This window comes from Haliaeetus albicilla, chromosome 1 (genome assembly GCF_947461875.1).
Source record: "Haliaeetus albicilla chromosome 1, bHalAlb1.1, whole genome shotgun sequence".
Classification (NCBI taxonomy): domain Eukaryota; kingdom Metazoa; phylum Chordata; class Aves; order Accipitriformes; family Accipitridae; genus Haliaeetus; species Haliaeetus albicilla.
Genome location: NC_091483.1, coordinates 7,282,133 through 7,294,612, shown reverse-complemented (window position 1 = coordinate 7,294,612; position 12,480 = coordinate 7,282,133). Strand labels below are relative to the sequence as shown.

At 50.0% G+C, this 12,480-nt stretch overlaps 1 protein-coding gene across 3 annotated transcripts in view; it reads right to left on the bottom strand.

Moving 5' to 3' along the window:
* The window catches only part of CCNI (cyclin I), a 35,007-nt gene extending 22,916 nt beyond the window's left edge, over window positions 1–12,091 (bottom strand). For 2 of the 3 annotated variants that reach the window (XM_069777282.1, XM_069777208.1), the window contains exon 1: window positions 11,696–12,091. Coding sequence is in view for 1 of the 3 variants with exons in the window: in XM_069777208.1 (XP_069633309.1) it covers window positions 11,696–11,737 (42 nt within the window). In the remaining 2 variants the exon portion in view is untranslated. The remainder of the gene's footprint in view (window positions 1–11,695) is intronic. The other variant, XM_069777128.1, reaches the window with a different exon arrangement.
* Between the last annotated feature and the right edge of the window lie 389 nt (window positions 12,092–12,480).

The following is a 12,480-nucleotide window of genomic DNA, read 5'->3' as shown; positions in this document are numbered from 1 at the left end:
GACTGAATTCCTCCGAGCCCCAGCCAGCCATCTGTGATTTCAAATGATCAAAACGTAGTTTGCACTGCTAGAAGAAATGGTCTAACTGCAAGTTGTGATTAGAAATTTCAAAGCTGTGGGCGGGGGGTGGGATGGATGTTAATTTTAGTACCTGGGGCTTTCTCTTAGCTTAACTCTTCCCTCACCACATGTCAGTAAAACAGTCTAGAAATTTATGCCAGACAGAGGCAGATGCCTACAGTGTTGCTTACACCCGAGAAGAAAAAAGCAGGAGGCATAAACTACTTTTACAATTTTACATTATCTCTGTGCCACATAACAGTTCTAAGAGGACAATGTTTCTATGGTTTAGAGAGTAAAATTTTCCATGAATGCCTCCCTACTGGAAATCAATGCCTCTGTCTTTTCAACTTGCCAAAGCACAACATGATGTGATAGCAATAAGCAGAGGCCCGGCGTGGGTTAAAACCAACTGTTTTGAGTTGTAGAAAGTAAATCATGTTAGTGGAAATAGCTTGACAGAGTTGTGAGACAATAGATGATCTTTCTCAAGTTAAATGACTGAGAAAAATATGCTTGGGAATATAGTTTTGAATTTCAACATCTGAATAAGCGAGCCTGTTTGAAGCAGCGAACTGACTTCTATGGAATGAATACTAATATACATTAAAATAAGAATGCGCTCCCCCATGAGAAATGCATTAGTACCAAACACAAATATGCCACAGGTACGCATATGATATTGCACCTTTAACAAGCAGCGTATTTGACTTGTGTATAAGCCAGCCAGCAGACCTAAATTCGGAAAGAGGTAATTTTATTCAGGCTGAGAAATGAAGAGGGCCCTTGCCATTTGTCTGTATGACTCACCCAGAGCTAACTCCCACAACCTGCTACAAAGGCAAGTCTGTGAGATATTTTGGCAGCATCGTTCAGGCAGGCTCATGTACATCACACGCTCGCCACTTCTTTTCCTCCAACCAGATTTTTCCTGGGAGTGCAAATAAAGTTGACCTCATTTTAGTGATGCTTTTCCAAACTGAAGAATTTTTCCAAACATTTTAAAGAAACCTGCCAGTTAAAAACACAGGTCCGCAACAGCAAAAAGAGAATGCAGAGCAATGTTTTGATGGGAGGGAAGGGAGGCGTTTTTCAGTATGTTTTGAAACAGAAATCTCAGGACCTATTTAGCAACTATGGAGGAGGAGCAGGAGCCCTCTGGAGAGGGCTGCATCATGACCAGCAGCAGTGCACTCTTCTCACCAACATCTTCTGCTTCTATTCTGTTCAGAAAGGAAAGCTCAGATGGAATTTGTCACAGCACCATAAACACTTTCAGATTTGTAGAGCGATGTGGCAGAAAACATGAACATCTTTGGTTCTTCATGGTATTCCCTCAGGGTAGCAAAAACATCATCAAGAAAACAGGGAATAATTCAGGGAAAAAAAAAAAAAGCCTGGATGAGGGCATTTTTAAATAGGAGGGAGGGTGCCATAGAGCCACTGGTGACGGCAGTGGTATAAAGCTGCTGTCTGATGGCTGTTACTCACTGGGTTTCTGCAGGTACAGGCCTGAGCCGTTCATTTTTTACAGCAGCCACCGCTTTGTAAAAATCTATGCCTGCTGCCCAGCCTTTTCTATCCTACACCCAGGGACCATAAACCAGACTAGTTCTAAGAAATCTCTGCTGTACTTCTTGCCCCAAGCCTCATGATTGACACCAGGGTTTTGCTATTTTAGGGAAGCTTAAATGGTATGTTCCAAAGTATGGAATTTTAAAAAACAAGGTAGAAGATGAACTCCTGACTGAACTTTCAGACAATGTCACCATTCTTTCCTCCTGGCGAGACAGGCATGCTTCCAGACCCATGCCTGCCCTGCCCCCTTTTCTAATGGCTCCGGTTGGAAATGCCGGAGGTGGTTTGCGTTTCCTTTTTCTCTCAGCAACTGCCAAGATGAGTCCGTCCAAGCAGCATTTGCCCAGAAAGGCCTTTGGTCAGCAACGGCTTAAATTTTCCATGCCACAGCTCGCGAGTGATGCAAACAAACTGTTTCAATCACAGCTCCTTTCCCTTCTGAGGCAGTGGGTGGCAACATACCAACTAAACTGTGGATAAAAGGTAAACTCTGAATCCAGCCCTAGGAGACCAGCTCCAGCTGCATAACGTATGCGTTTGATGCAAAGAGGAGATGAAACTCAATATACTTTAATGAGTTCTGCTTTGAGATCTTGGTTTATTTGAACCTAAAAATCAAAGGAAAAGTTATTAACTGATGGAGGCTGTTTGCTTGCATGGATTAAATTAAGCAAAAACAAAACCATGGCAAACCAAAACCCCTCTATGCCATTTTATGAACACTTACAACACAAATGCTTACGTTTTGTACTCTTTCAACACTGTGGGCTCATCGTCTGGCTGCTGATATGCATGCAAGATGCCTCCTGAAGATGTAAACTCCTCACAACGTTTATTAAAATCAGCCATGGGACTCAGGCTAACATTTTGGTAGGAACAGGCCCTGCTATTGTTCAGTACAAGAGATTGCAATGCTCAGGAACAGCCGAGCTGCCAGGTCAGGAATGTGAGCCTTTATTGTGTGCACTGGGGTATGACATCAAGGGCGGACAGCCCTCGTATGGGACAATTTGCGGTCATATGCCAAAAAGGTGGTGCTACCTCCTTGTTCAGAACCGAAGCAGGAGACAGGTATAAAGCAGCTACAAACGAGTGTTTGCTGAAAAGACACGCATTATTTTTATGCTGTTTCCAACGTAAATGACAGGTAAATCCAAGAAAGCAACGGCTCAGCCCTGTACCAAATTGTCTGTACGCTGTTGGCAAAGGAACGAGCACAGCTCCCAGAGGCAACCAACCAAGGTTTGCACAGCAGTCTCTGGGTTCTGCTTTGGGACCTTCTGGATCTTTTGGGGACGAGGTCCAGGATCACTGGGAAACACCTGGGAACCCCCTGAGAAACTTGAGGGTGCTGCTGTTGCTAGGTAAGGACAAGGTAAGGGGAGCCACAAGGCCGTGAGCCTGAAGAAGCTCTAGCAGCTTCTAACGAGCGTGATCAGTTGTCCTTGACCTAGCGTGCAGCTGCTCCCTAATTAGGGAGGGTCCAGCACCCTTTTAGCCAGTGCTTGGGTGAGGTCTATATAAGAGCCAGGCCCAAAGTACCACCATCAAATGCAGAAGTTTATGTAAAAGGCTGCTGTGAAGGGGGACTGGGCTTGATCTGCTCCAGTGTAAACAGCCTCAGATATGCTGGTGGCACACCATGGGGCAGTTTCCCCCAGCAGATGTTGGAGCAGCTGACCCTGCTAGGGCTGAGGTTTTGGTGCAGACAGAGCTTTGGGTGATGGGCACAGCCCTCCAAGCCCCAGGCTGCAGGGAGTGCCTAGGGCCTCCCTCTGAGGCTGGGAGAGATGGGCCTCTGTCCTGCAGGAGGTTTGTTGTCTTGGAGGAGGTGCGGTGCAAGGTGAAGGAGTTACAGGAATAAGTGAGCAGGCTGTGCAGCATCAGAGAAGTTTCATGGGAGACGGACAAGATTTTCTCTGGAACTCAGTAGCTTGAAAAGCCTCAGCCCCCATCTGCAATACAGAAGCAGGCAGTGTCCACCCTTATCATCAAGGTAAGTGAAACCTCTGGAGAAGGGGAAGGATGGCAGGGGGTGACTTCTGGCACTAAAAGGAAAGTTTCTGCCCCACCTAAGGGCTTATAACTACAAAAGAGGTTCATCACACTCATTAAAGAGGAGCCAGATGGGCATTTAAACAATGGGCCACCTGACCCTAAACCATGCAACACCTCTACAAAGGTGTGAGTGTTTGTAAGGGGTGATTCCTTGCTGCAGGGGACAGAGGCACCCACCTGGCAACCTGACCTATTATCTTGAGGGGTTTGCTGCCTGCTGGGGGCCCAGATCTGGGTGGTTGTGGAGGGACTGTCTGGGGTTGTCCAACCTTCTATCTACTACCCTTGCTGTTCTTCCATATAGGCATCAGTGATACCATCAGGGGCAACCTGGAGGATCAAGTGACGCTTGGGGGCCCTGGTGACGTTCTCCTCGGTGCAGGTCAGTAGTTGGCTGCAGGACTGGTGTTGGTGACAGGGTTTTGGGTTCTATAACCATGGGATCCTGTTTGTGGAGCAGCATCTGCTTGGGAGGGCTGGGATCCACCTAACCAAGCTGGGCGAAGGTATCTCTGCCAGTAGGATGGCTGACATTATAAGTAGGGCTTCAAACTAGGCATGATGGGGCAGGGACAGAGTTACCAGGTGCCCTGTGAGAGTGGCAGACGGGGTTGGTGGGCAAAGGGCCTGGCGTGATATTACAGGCAGAGACTGCAAAATAAAAAAAAAAATGAGGCTTAAGCAGGGTTACTTCCAGCATTTGCGTGTAAACAAGGATGCACCTATGAGGTACCATTATGGAAAAATCCCCCCGTACCCTTTCTGGAAAATAAGCATGTTGGGGTGCTTCTGTGAAGCGCATGTATGCTTATGAACACAGTGTGGTGAATAAACATGGTGAGAGACCTGTGTGCAGTTGAAACACTACGATCTTGTTGGGATCACAGCGACATGGTGGAATGGCTCCTGTGACTTGCAACGCTTGGAATGTTGCAATGGAGGGATACAGACCCTTGAGGAAAGACATGCTGGAAAGAGGAGGATGGTAGAGTTTCCCTTGATGTGAGAGAACAGCTGGAATGTGTGGAGATTTGCCTGGGGGTGGATGAGGAGCCAGCTGAGAGCTTATGGGTGAGGATTAAAGAGAAAACATATAAGGGTGACACTGTAGTGAGTGGAAAAACAAGTGGATGAGGCTTTCTACAGCCAGCTGGAAGCAGCCTCCTGTTTGCAGACCCTGGCCCTCATGGGGGACTCCAACCATCCTGACATATGCAGGAGGGACAACACAGCAAAGCGTAAGCTATCCAGGAGGTTCCTGGAGTGCATTGGTAAGATTTCTTGACCCAAGTGATAGAGAAGCTAAAGGTGAGAGGTGTTCTGCTGGACCTTATACTCTGCTACAAGGAGGGGCTTGCTGGGGATGTGAAGGTCAAAGGCTGCCTTGGCTGCAGTGACCACGGGATAGTGGAGTTCAGGATCCTAAGGAGAAGGAGGAAGGTAAGAAGCAAGCTCACCACCTTGGACTTCAGGTGAGCAGGCTTTGGACTCTTCAAACATCTGCTTTGAAGCGTCCCATGGGGCAAGGCCCTGAAGGGAGGAGAGGCTCGAAAATGCTGGTTAGTATTCAAGGATCACCTCCTTGAAGCTCGAGAGTTACATCCAAACAAATACCAAGTCAGGCAAAAATGCCAGGAGGCCTGTGTGGATAGATGAGGAGCTCTTGGCAAAGTTCAAACACAAAATATAAGGATTACAGAGGGTGGGTAACCTGGGAGAAATAGAGAAACATTGACCAGCCAGGGATGAGGGTAGGAAAGCCAAAGCCCAGCTGGTATTCTATCTGGCAAGGGATGTCAAAGACAAGAGGGGCTTGAGTAAGTGTATAGGTAATGAAAGGAAGGCCAGGGAAAATATGGGTGCACTACTGAAAGTAGGGGCTGGATGAGCAGACAGTGAGGTGGACTGAAAACTGACTTAATGACTTTGTCCAGAGGGTGGTGATCAGTGGCACAAAGTCTAGCTGGAGGTGGTGACTGGTTGTATACCCCAGGGGTCAATACTGGGTCTGGTCCTGTTTAACATATTCATTAATGATCTGGATGATGGGCCAGAAGGTACTCTCAGCAAGTTTGCAGGTGACACCAAATGAGGAGGAGTGGCTGATACGCAGGAGGGTCATGCTGCCATCCAGAGGGACTTTGGTGTGCTGGAGAAATGGGCTGACAGGAACCTCATGAAGGGTAAGTGCCAAGTCCTGCAACTGGGGAGGAACAACCCCAGGTACCAGTATACATGGGGGGGTGTCTGGCTGGAAAGCAGCTTTGCAGAAAAGGCTCTGGGGGTCCTAGTAGATACCAAGTTGACCACGAGCCAGCAGTGTACCCTTGTGGTACAGAAAGCTAGTGGTATCCTGGGCTGCATTAGGAGGAGTGTTGTTAGCAGACTGAGGGAGGTGATAGCTTCCCCTCTACTCAGCACTGTGAGGCTTCACCTGAGTGCTGTTTCCAGTTCAGGGTTCCTCAAAACAAGAGAGACATGGACACACTGCAGATAGTCCAGTAAGGGACCACTAATACGATGAAGGGACTGGAGCATCTCTCTACGAGGAAAGGCTGAGAGAGCTGGGGCTGTTCAGCGTGGAAAGAGAAGGTTCAGGGGGTATCTTACTAATATACATAAATACCTGAAGGGAGTGTGCAAAGAAGATGGACCCAGGCTCTTTTCCTTTGTGCCCAGTGCCAGGACCAGAGACAGTGGGCGTGAACTGAAACACAGGAGGTTCCCTCTCAACATCATAATCACTTCTTTACTGTCAGGGTGACAGAGCGTTGACAGAGATTGCCCAGAGAGGCTGTGGAGTGTCCATCCTTGGAGATACTGCAAAGGCATCTGGACATGGGACAGGGCAATTGGTTTTAAGTGGCCCTGCTTCAGTGGGGGGTGTTGGATGAGATGACCTTCAGAGGTCTCTTCCAGCCTCAACCATTCTGTGATCTTATGGGCTTTAGGCTCAAAGGAGCACAGTTGTGATGGCTCAGCTGTATGCCCAGAGCAGCTCATTTGGGCAGCAAATGTGGAAAGCAGAGCAGGAAGGCTTTAAAAAAAAAAAAAAAAGGGGGGGGGGGGGGCGCTAACCAAACCTGGCATTATGTAATGTCTCGCTGCTAGTCTCCTAAAAGCAACACATGCGGACTATGATTCACTTCTCCCATCACCAATGTAACTGGGTATAAATCAGCAGTAACTTGAAGGAAGTCACTCTGAGGAAAATTAAGCTCACAAAGTATGCAAGTGAGCAGTAATTTCATAAAATAGGGCCAGAGGCTTTCAAGCTCATAAAAGCTAACTCTCTACAGGCAAGGGCCAACAGGCATTCAGAATCTAAAGCATCATGCACCACCTTTTGAGTAATATAATCCCCTGAAACCAAATAAATACAATGCCTCTATGGGCAAAAACACAGAAACAGGATTCAGCAGTAGTTCTTTTTGTCTTTCGGCAGTAGTCAGTCATTAACATAAATGAACAGCAACAAAACCAAACAAGTTTATACCCAGTTCAACACCCACATCCAAAAAATGTGTAACTACAATGGCTTGATTCCTCTTGACGACAACAGAAGAATTTTATCTGAACGCGTAAGTGCTTGCTAAGGCCAATATTTTGCTTTGCAGATTCTGATTGGCTTTAGAAATTATCAGTGATTACAGCTAATATCAGGATACAGTGTGAGGCACTGAAAAGAGATAATTATGAGGAAATGAGGAATTATCTGCTGTTGAAACAATAGATCAATTATGAGGTACAGCACAGTAGCTGCAGAGCAGCATTCTTAGGCTCTGAGGGTACTGTCTCTTCTTTCTCAGCAACCAAAGAGAACCCACAGTTATAAAGCTTAATTATCCTCCAGGAGCTCAAGCTTGCCGACTAATTAGCCTCTTGTTGAGACAATACAGAAGAGGACCTAATTCCAATTGTCTGCAAAAATAGGATGGCACGGGCACAGTCCTGGCTCTTCCCTATGTATTCATGTTTCCTGCCCAACCAGTATGAAGGTAACAACCTTGATATCCCCAGTTCTGGACAGTCTAAAACCAACAGTCCTCAGCCTAAAACAAAGCCAGGGAAGGAAACTTTGAGAGGTGGGGGTACTGATAAAGAGAAAACTGTATGCCTGAGGCAGTATGTAATGGCAGTCAGAGTTCTCCTGCTGCTTCCACAAAGCGCGTTGTGCGAAGTCCCCCTTTGCTCCGGTCAATGCAAGTACAGACACATTTGCAGTGCTTTTATAAATGGAGACTAAGCTGCGTTTGATGGTCACGTTATTACAGCAGCTGCATCCTTAAAGGAAGCAGGCTTTTCAGCTGCATGGCAGCAGTTAGGAGCAGTTAAACCCAAGATTTACAGCCAAAATTGTTAGGAAGGTAAAGGTTGAAGTCTTTGGGAGCCAAGTTCTCATCTAACAGACCACTGTAGTCAAGAGCTACACCAGCCAAGAAACAGCATCTCACTGTATACAGCAAAATACTGCCAAAAGGGCGCAAAAGCCTCTGGCAAATGGGTTCATCCAGCACCTCCCATCATCCCAGTAAAGAAAATGTTTGATGTCTGGGCTGATGAACAAAATGGAGTATCTGCAGTAACATGTTATTCATGAGTGAGCTTTTACATGAGTTTATTGCATAGCAAGTGCAAATACCCATTATGGTTAATAAAGCAGTGTTGATAATATTTGCAGTTAGCAAACACACAGGAAGGGAAAATTTCAGACCACATCTGCTTTGTGCTGAGATGGGAGACACCTGAGATTTTCCTTCCATCTGAATGATTTCGCCTTGCTTTTTTGGCATTTGAAAATAGCTATTACTGTGTTGAATTCTCAAAGAAACTACTCTCTTTACTCAGTGAACCAGAATTCCCCCTGAAATCCACCTCCTTGATGGCCAGCCTGGATTTCTTGCTTCTTCATCGGAGTGTCCTGGTGTCAAGTACCTGGGTTTGTACCTTCTCTAGACCCACAGAGTCATGGGAGCAAAGGAAAACTGCCACAATTTGTTCATGGGCAGGTTAGCACTAGACATCCATTTTATATCTTGCAGGGGAAGACCTTCAGACCCCACAAGTGTGTTCCTTCCACTCAATCTGGAGATGCATGTCTTCTCGTTTACTCACATTTTGCTCCCTGCTTGGACAATGGAGTCCTAAGGGTTATCATTTGGTGGTCAAAATACAATGTCTAGCTTTCCTGAAGCCACTGGTCTTGTCCAGGCTTTTTAAAATCTATCTCTGGCAGGCTATGGCAAAGTCCGAAAACTACAGATGGTGCATCTATCCATTCTATCACCCAGGTTAGATGGATAATCTACATCAGCCTGACAGCTGCGCTGCATCTTATTTCCTGAAAAGTGCTGCATAAAAAACACAAAGATGAAACCCACAAATAGATGTGGTACCAAAGAGCCAGTTTGGTGCGAGGTCAAGATTAATTACTGCTTTAACCAGCGTACTGCTGCAGGTGTGCAAAAGGAAAGCATCTTTCACACAGGCCCTGGGGGAAGGCACGCTCCACCAGATGATCACCGCTCACGTTCTCATTTCTGCTGCCTGCACAAGGTATGCTAAGAAGCAGCTGAGCGCAGAAAAGTTGAGAAGGGAAAATGTAAAAGACTAATTACAGGAGAGATGCTCAAAGCTGTAAAAAGCTAAACATTTGGGTCCACCTGCTGACTTGAAAAGCTTATCCCAGGGTAATGACGCAAGCAAAGGTAGTGGCATTGAACAGCCTTGCACTTGGACTGAAGTCTGTTTAAATTGGTAAATGTCTGTAAATATTATTGAAACAAATAATCTGAAAATAGGAAAATAACCCATTTCAGAAAGGAAATGTTGATTGCATTGAAATGTTATGGCAGATAGATAGCTCTGGATGCTGCCTTGCCCTGGAAAATATAGATCCTGACAGCTGACTTGTCCGTTCCCTCAGACAAAGCTATCCCAAGGCCTCTAGGATGTAGGGATGCAGACCACTGAGCTACGACTGTTTCCCTAAAATTATACCTGAACCAACCCAAATTCCCCTTTACCGCCTGATTGTGCAGAAGAGGCCAGAAGGGAAGGCCGTGCAGCTAGCCTGAACGAGCCGCAGGGCTGGCCCCAGACTGTGCTCCTGGCAAAGGCCAAGGCATGTGGCAGGGCTGGCAATGGAGTCTCTTAGCCCTGCGGGGCCAAGGCTGCTGTCTCTGAGTAGCCCGCACCCAGCAAACCTCAGGCTGCGTTGAGGCATGTCAACGCCGTCAGCTGCATCCAGGATCGGCTGCTGGTGGCGAGACCACGGCAGAAACACCCCGCAGGAGCTGTGCTCTGCTCACCACTGGCTCTCATCAACAGTGGCTGCAGCCCTGTGACACCCCAAATATGAAACAAGAGGGAAAGCCTGGCCACAGCAGCTGTCCACCGAGCAGGGCCTTCTGCAGTGAGGGTCCTGATAGAGCAAGGCTCTTATCGTGCAATGACGGAAGCAATCTCAGATTATTTTTTCATAAGAACCCGGAGCAAACAAAGCGCAGGACTCGGTAAGAATATAGAACGGACACAGTAAAAGGAGTGCCTTAAGATCAGTTCTGCCATATCAAACTATACACAAGCTCTAAAGAGGGGTGAAGGACAATTAGAAGTATATATATACACCAGGTGAAAGTTCAATTCCTGCTGGGGAGAAGTCAAAAGATCAGCTTCCCGCATCCCATGTCAAGGTCTGTGCAGGCACAGATGAGAGTGAGCCATCCCCCAGCTTTACGAGCCAGCCAAACTACTTTAAAAACAAAACCGAATCATTTGCAGGGATCCAAAATCAAACCCTCGAGACAAGGAAAAGATGCTGTGATTTGCTTTTTGAGAGACAAACTCCTACCCAGCCTCACCTTGCAAAACCTGGGCTCCACATGCACCCGTGTCCCCCAGCACCCGTGTCCCCCAGCTTTAAATCGGGGCAGAGGCAGCCATCAGCCCCAGCTAAGCGGGTAGCCCCAAGGGGGGGTGTGTCACAGCCACATCTGCCACCCCTGCAAGGAGAAGGTGAGATACACTCCAGAAAGGGGAGCTTCATAACTGCATGCGTTTTGCTCAATTTAAATACTTAGTTAATAAAAGAATCTCACGCTTCTGTCTTTAAAAGGGGCTGTGCCATATACAGGCTGTTGCAGCACACCACGGAAGGAATGTTTTGGGAGCACACAAAGGCTGATGCTGAAAAGTGCTTTTAAATTCAGGCTCAAAACAGTCTGGCTTTTAACACCCTTATTTTTAAGAGCGGGAAAAGGCAGGATTGCTCCTTTTTCCCCCCTCCTTCACAGGGTCAAAAGGGGAGGATAAGGGAACAGTTTTTTCTGTGTTCAACAGACAAGTTTTCAGCGGGATTTTTCACAAGTCTGCTTTCTACCACCGGCATGAAATAACCGGCGGTAACCTCACTGCTGTAAGTTCACCCCTTTGGAGATAAGATTTATAGAACACAACGCCACTCTTCTTTCAAGGAAACTTCTTCCATCGCGGATGGGAGGGCAAAGAAGGAAGGGAGGAGAGCGCAGCCCATCTCTGCAAACAAAGTACACGAAAAGACAAGAGAACAAAACCCAACATTACGTGTGCCTCCACCAGCCGCCCGGCGCGGCGACCAGAAGTCACACCTGGGGCACAAACGCCCTGCGTGGCCGGGGGACACAGGGGCCAGCCGGGCACCGAGGGGACGGGGGTAGAGGAGGGCAGGGCGCTCGTGGCGCAGACCCACGAGCAACGCTCCCGCGCCGGCGCTGCACGCAGGGACACCCACGAAAGCTCAACGCGCGGCGGCCGGGAGGGTGGGACGCGCGACCCTTGGCGCGCACACGCAGGGCGCACCGCTCGCGGGATGCGCTGCCCGCGACGCGCCGATGCTGCGGGCGCACCGCACCGCACGCACACGCGCGGCGGTGCCTCGCACACCCGATCCCGCAGCGGGGACCCTCACACACACACACCACACACCCCCCCCCCCGCCTCCCCCGCCCCCGCGGCTCACCTCCCCTGCGCGGCGGCGGGGTGCCCGGCGGGGCCCGGCCATCAGCACCCCATGGCGGGGCGACGGCGGCGGGGCTCCTCCGCGGCGCTTCAGCACCGTGCGGGCCCCATGTCCGGGGCGGCGGCGGCGGCGGCGGCGGCGGCGGCGGCGGCCGGCGGGCTCATGTCGCCATGGCGGGGCCGGTGCGGGGGGCCGCGGCGACGAGGGGATCGGGGGGGGTGGGGGGGGAGTGTGTGGGAAGGCGGGCCGCCGCCGCCGCCGCGCGGGGGTGGGGGTGGGGGGGTGGGGAGGGAGGAATTAAAATAAAATAAAAATAAAAACTAAAAGGGAAGGGGGAGGGGAGCGAGAGGCAGCCCGCCGCAGCCAGCCGCTTCCCGGGGGGGGGGAGCAGGGGAAGGGAAAGAAGGGCCGGCGGGGCGGCCTCCCCTCAGCCCGTCCCCGCCCACCCGCGCGGGGGGCGGGGCGGGGCCGGGCGGCGCGCGCGGCGGCCGTTGGCCTTCAGCACCACCGCGGGGGGGGGGGGGGCGCGGGCGGCCGTCGATCGGAGGCGGCCGGGGCTCGGTGCCGCCGCACCGCCTCTCTGTTCGCTGTCCCCGTCGTCGTGTCCCCCCCCACCCTCAATGCCTTCCGCCGCCCGCGGAGCGCCCCGGTGAGGGAGGCGGCGCGGGGCCCGGCGGCGGGCGGGTCTGTGAGGCGGGGAGCGACGGGGGGGGGACGGGGACTCTTTTCCCTCGGGCCTCCCGGCGGAAGGATCGCGCGGAGGTAGCGCGAGTGTAAGCCGCTTT